At 45.7% G+C, this 6467-nt stretch overlaps 1 protein-coding gene across 1 annotated transcript in view; it reads right to left on the bottom strand.

Annotated features, from left to right (window-relative positions):
• Window positions 1–6039, bottom strand: part of WWC1 (WW and C2 domain containing 1) — a 38236-nt gene extending 32197 nt beyond the window's left edge. Inside the window, 2 exon segments of the mRNA XM_010011769.1 lie at window positions 1–161; window positions 5937–6039. Of these exon segments, the coding sequence (XP_010010071.1) occupies window positions 1–108 (108 nt within the window). The 5' untranslated portion in view covers window positions 109–161; window positions 5937–6039.
• Between the last annotated feature and the right edge of the window lie 428 nt (window positions 6040–6467).

The following is a 6467-nucleotide window of genomic DNA, read 5'->3' as shown; positions in this document are numbered from 1 at the left end:
CTCCCGTTTTTCCTCGGGGCCCAATCCCAGCCTCTGCTGTTTCACTTGGTAGATCTCCTTTTGCGCAGCAATTGCCTCCTGGGCCAGGACAAGGTAGTCCTTCAGCATATGCTCCTGCTCCCGCCGCCACTGCACACGAGGGTCTTCTATCTGTGTAGTTTCTTAGAGAGAAAACAGAAAGAGGCAAGCTCAGTGGAATGCTGCCTGGAGACACTCCACCAGCTATGGCAACATTTTAAAATAGCCCCCATCCCCATGCCAGAGTAAGATCTGTGGAGTAAAGACATTCTCCCTTTTCTCCTAGGAGGTGACCATGGCTCCACAATGAACCCCACTGAGTCACTGTACGGAACAACTCCTGATGAAATCACCACACAACACTCCAGCTCTGCTGCTGAAGCCACCCTGGTTCTGCCTCTTACACCACCCACACGACCACATGCACACTCAGTTCTGAGATACTGACATTGACTGTTAGACTCATTTTCATTGCACCTGCGTTAGAACATGGCTAATAAAATACCTCTGCTATTTGCTGATAAAAACCTTTCAGAAAATACCATTGCCACATGACTGCCTTATGCTGCACCTGACAACATGAAAGCAGTTTCAATTCTGCCCAGCCTCTTTGGCTGCCAAGCGACTTGTATTATTAAGGGGAAAGAAACCCTTCTCACTCAGATTCCATAAGCAAGCAAAAATTATTTAAAACCTCATTAAATCAAAGAATGTATTCATGAAAGCTTCTCAAATGCCATTTCATACACAGCAGCTCGGGAGCGGAGGAAACACTTCCCTCACTGAAAGCAAGTACAGCACTAAATCACTGTAAAATGCAAGAGGTGGAATTGAAGAAGAGAATGTTTTGGTGACACAGGCAATGCAGTAATGAACAGCCACACCACTTCATCTCCATCAGCCCAACACAACCAGTACACTGCTTTTCAGGTTCCTAATCATGAAAGAGGCGTAAGGTCGCAGCCATGCAGCCAGTCCTGATCCTAATGAGACAAATTCACTGTCACCATTTCTCTTGGGTTTGTGAAGAAGTGTCCAAAATATTTTCATTTCTCTTTCAAGGCTGTGTTCTTGCTTGGAAGAGGTTCCAACAGTCAGTTGACTAAGTGCTCTACAGTGTCCAAACTCCCATATTGAAGAAGGATGCCTGGTCACCACGTACTGAATCATTAATAAAGAGGAGCTGCTTGAAACGATCCCCAGGAATCTAATCTGCATCTCTTCAGAGCCTCTTGAAATATTTAGTGACAGCTGCCACGGTGGAAGCAGCTCTCAAGCAAGTCAGGCAAGAGACTAACACCACAACACACAGGATGCAGGGAAGGGTTTGACAATAATCATACAAGCAGAAGTAGAAATAAAGGATTTTACCCAAGGGATGGACACTCAACCACTTTCACAAGCTGCTCATGATCATGCTGATAAGAAAATTCACAGGATACTCCAGTAATAACTTGTCTTAACAGTACCTCAAGACCCAGAAGAGCACATGGCATTTCAAGTTACATAGGAAATCTTAGAGAAGCTGCAAAACCTTTTTAAGATACCAACAGTATAATCTGTAGAAGCATTTCAACAGGAAGTCCTGTACAGGTCCTGCAGAAGCAACATTTCAGCTGATGTAGCATTAAAGCTAAGCCTAGAACTGAAAAACCGCCCCAAAATAACTTGGGTAAAAAGCAGCTACATGTGCCAACTGCAGGTGCTGGTGTCTGCCAAGACAGCACCACGGTCTCTCTTAGACGGAGCAAAATGAAAGCCAGGAAGACACAGCAGCGTATCAACTGTGAGAGCCAGAAAACCCAGGCTCCGGTCTCTATCCTTGCCCCCAAATCCCATTCCCAGATAACCCCTACCCAGTAAGTAGATCCCTTTACTCCATAGTGGAGCCAAAAGGGGAAAGTCAGCTGCAAGCTTCCCAGAGAGCTGTCCCCATATTCCCAGACATGCAGCTTGCCCGGGCCACGCTGCAGGAAGTGGGGCAGTACCCAGGACTCTTGAAGTCTAATTCAGGACACTAGGTCATAAGTCTACCTGTACCTATGGCTTCTTCAAGCACAGACAGCTCCAGTCTCCCGTTCAGCTACCTGCCCATTCTTCCTCTAATCACAAGAAGGATGGTGGAAGCTGCTGCAGGGAAATCCCTCCGTTATAACAACCAGGAAGAAGATTACAACAATCTACAATCCTGAACAGCTCCATTTGGTGGCAAAGCACTGACACCACCCCTAGCACACACGCCACCTCAGGGACTCGACACTTGCCAGCACATGGAGAGCATGGGCAATGCAGTTACAGAATCATAGAATCAACCAAGTTGGAAGAGACCTGTAAGATCATCAAGCCCAACCTTTACTCCAGCACTGCCAAGGCCACCACTAACCCATGTCACCAATGTACTGAAACTCCTTTGTTCCCAAGTTTTCTAAGCATTCACCTCAACTTCTTCAGTAAGCACAGCACTAACTGTACCCTTGATTGCAGCTTTGAGTTTCAAATGTGTGATAACAGCCTATGAACCTGTTGGCCAAGGGCTCTCGATCTGCCCCAGCTCCTGAGAAACACAAAAGACATTCAGCAATCAGGTGAAGGGACTACAGAAATGCAGCTCTTACACCACTTGGTGTCTTGTGCATTTTTCATTTAATGTTGAGCTTGTCACAAAGAAATCTGGTTGCTCCATGGCTGAGGAATGCAGTCTTACCTTGCCTGCATCAGCATCATTCTCTGTGCAAATCAAATTCCAAAGCAGCTTTCCCAGACAGACACACTCAGGGCTATGCATTAATACTGCCTTAGAAGTATTCTAGGTACTCTCTTCAATTTAATGGTATTTATTTTGCCTCAGAGAGGAGCAGAAGTGTTCTTCAGCTCATTTTTTTTAATGCCTCCTGCCTTTAGATTTAATTTGGGTCTCTCCTTGGGCTTGTTTCTGATAATTATCTCAAATACTTCAAGTGTGCAGCAAGAACCAACCTGCCTCCATACCCTTCTGTCGTGGTAAAAAGAAGAAAAATGAGTGCTACTGCTGAACACCTTCATACCCTCTGATGATGGCTCCTTCCTGCACAGGGCATCTGCAAGAGACCTGGGAGAGCAAGGAGATTTTGGACACTCTCCAGAGGATATTTCAACATAAACCACAAGGATGAGTCTCTTGATTAACTGAAGGTAAGTGGCTGTGGTTTGCTTTATCATGAGTTTTTGGATTAGACCTGGCAGAAGACATAGTGTCATGATTTTGTTTCTCTTCAACATCTGATTGAAATTTGAATTCAAGGTCAACCTTGCAGCCTCTGGCATCCCACAGAAGTAAAACACTTTAAGAGCAACTGCTACGAAGCAGGTACCAGGCATGGTTTGGAGCCTTCTCTGCACACCTCTGAAACTTGTGGTGCTTTTGAGTGCTCTGAAGCAGGGGTAACTGCCCCGGACCACAAAGGGTCAGACCTGCCACCAGAGCTCTGCACATTCACCCTGCAGCCAACCCAACTAAGATCACACGTCTGCTTTGTCCCACCTACATGCTGCAGTTTCTGCTAACACTCAGGATGCTATCAGGCATTCATGTCCCACAACAGGCTTCCTGTACCTGAACCTGTCCCCCCAGGAGCACAGCTAGCCATCCTTGCCTAGGCAAATGCCCCAGTTTTGGTTAGGACAGGCCACAGTGACAACAAGCACTTGGCATCCTCCAGTATGGATAGGAGAGGAAAATAAATGAGAAGATAAAAATACATCTCCAATTGAAGAGAAAGTTCAGAGGAGACAAGGAAAAGACTCTTGGAAACATCCCTCATTTTACTTGAGGCAAGTCCTTCTGTGCTCAGAGGTGACCCTGATGTTCACTTCAGAAAGTGGCTGAAGATAATTTCTTTGTGGGACAATGAAATTGTCCCAGAGCTCCAGCAGAGCCTTATATCTACTGCAACAGCCCATGTCACTGCTTGATAAGCCAGAGAAGGGAATTCATCCAAGGGAAAAACCACCAAGCCCCGGAGAAGTTTCAGTGACAAGAGACAGGGAACAAACAGCTTCCGCAAAGCACTGTACAGGTAAAACTGAACTGGCAGGAACCTCTTAATCCAACGCTGCTGCCTTAACACAGCAAAGCCCTGCAGAGTCACTGCAGGTGGCATGGCCCTGTCCAGGGGCTGCCAGTACCCTGAGCACCCTGGTCAGCACCTCCTACATCCCACACCTGATAGAGTAAACCTCCAACCAGCAGAGACAGGAAGAGAAGTTCAACCATATCTGACTCCTCTGGAGAGCCTGACCAGGCTCTTCTCTCTTCCTGCCTGCACACAGCCATAAAGACACAGATTCACTGAGGAGGTAAAAAGAACTCTTAACACGACTTCTACAGCAGTTACTCCTTTTGTAAGTGTAGTCAGCACAGGGATAACCCAGACCCAAATGAGACTGGAAAAAGCAGGAAGATTCAGCCTGTCTTTAAAAAACAACCTCATATTTAACTCTCCAGAGTGCTTTCTTGTAGAAGTGAAATGGATTCAAGCCATGGTCTTACAGACCTAGAGGAGACCCCAGTTTGTGTCTTACAATTTAGCACCTTCTCAAGCAAAGTCTGTCCAGTCCTGTCCCCTACAGACCTCTTCTGTGGGGTCCTGTAGGCTTGTCCATCCGCTTCTTCCCCACTATCCACTTCCAGTAAGAGGAAAAATCAACATCCCCTACCTAATCAAGATAAAGCCACTCAAAGCTATGTAAATACTGTGACACTGAGGTGACAAACTCTCGGTAAAAATGTTTGTGTCACCTTCACATCTGGAGACATTTGATCTTTGCCTTGCAGGGAGCAGCTGGTGCCTTCTGAGAAGACGCTGTGCTCATTCTGCGTTTGTAACATCCAAGGGAAGCTGCTAAACCCCAGAAGGTGCAGTCTTACAGGTGAAAATGAGGCTTTTGTCGGAAAGGGAAGGTGTGAAGATGGCCAAGGAAAAACAGACTGCCATGGTTTTATTTAAACAAAGATCCCTAACTTGCTGAAAGCAATTGCTGAAGTTCTCAGCTGAAGCCCTAGAAGCAGATTAAACACAACCCCAACCAGAAAAACAACTTGGAGGCACTTCTGTCTTTTAAAGAGTTTTCTCTTTGCCTGAGTTACAGGCACCCCCAAAGGGCTGGGCCTGGGCCTGGTTCTGCTGTGAACTGGCTGCAACTGGAGCTGTTCTGTAAAGAGAACCAAAGCCACTGACTTGTTTTGTTGTTTGCTACTCTTTGCAGGGGGGTTGTTCCAACACAACCCAGTAAGGAACTCCTAACCGTATCTGTAATGACAAATCCAATTCTTATTTTCTTATAACTCAAATGAGCTTATAAAGCTTCACACCTCTGGTCTATGAAGCAATCTGACACAGTAAGCACATGCTTAGTTTGAGGACACAGAATAAAAATGCCACAAGCCTGAACATAACTCTTTTACAGCCTGCACACCTCTCAGGTATCTCAGGCCTACCTGAGCTTCCTCTCCAGTAAAGGCAGTGTGAACTGCAGGAAAGAGAGGTCATGCAGGCATTTAGTGTTTCCCTGCCAGGGGAGGCAATACCAGACCTTTGCACTGTTTCCAATGGTCTGGCCACAAGGACAAATTCCAGGCTAAGAACAAACTCCAGCTCATTGCTACCTAGTTGTACTCCCCAGCAGACCCAAGTCTTAGAGGTGTGTCCAGAGTATTAGCCTGAATGTGGCTTCTGATTTGAAGATTGCAAACCAAAAGGTCTCAGATTCCTGTGAGAGGGAAGTAACTTGTATGATGGAGAAGGACAGGATTTGATTCATCAGTCAGGTCTCACCTACCCTAAAACGTGCTGCTGGCAATTCTGTGGCTTTGTGTTCAGTCCATTTTAACTCAGGCACACAACAATCACTCTGCACAAACACAGAAACACGTCACTTACTGGTGTTGTGGTCTATGTAATAAACTCCAACCTGAGGGTCATAAGCTTCTTCCCATCCTAATGGCAACTCATCACTAATGCAGTCTGCAAAGGTGAGTGGTTTAGTGTACCTGAAATGCAAAGTAATAGTGAGGATGAATAAAAGAACACTCCCACATGTCTATTCCAAACAACTGTCCAGAAAACAAGTACCTCAAGAGCTTCAGTGTAGAAAACAAAGTTGAAAACTATTTGAAAGCTTTTGTTCTTATCAAATAATACCCCACAAACTCTTCCCTTTCTTCATCTGAAGTTACAGACAGATGAATTCATCTTGACTGAGCTCCCAAGCTCTGCCCAGCTCAGCCAGAGCTCGCTCCACAAAGGAACATTAAGAACTTTGCCAGAAACAATCCCAGTCTCTCAAGTGAAAGAACCAGCCTGTTTGTAGGCAAGTCCTGTATTAAAAATATGTACACAAGAAGGAGCAAGATGAGAAATGCAATTTGCATAGCATGAATAATTAAGACTGCACAATCAACAGCAACTGCT

The sequence above is a fragment of the Nestor notabilis genome, unplaced genomic scaffold (genome assembly GCF_000696875.1).
Source record: "Nestor notabilis isolate BGI_N333 unplaced genomic scaffold, ASM69687v1 scaffold23923, whole genome shotgun sequence".
NCBI classification, from domain to species: domain Eukaryota; kingdom Metazoa; phylum Chordata; class Aves; order Psittaciformes; family Psittacidae; genus Nestor; species Nestor notabilis.
Note: the sequence above shows the minus strand (reverse complement) of the source record. Positions and strands in the feature narration are given on the sequence as shown.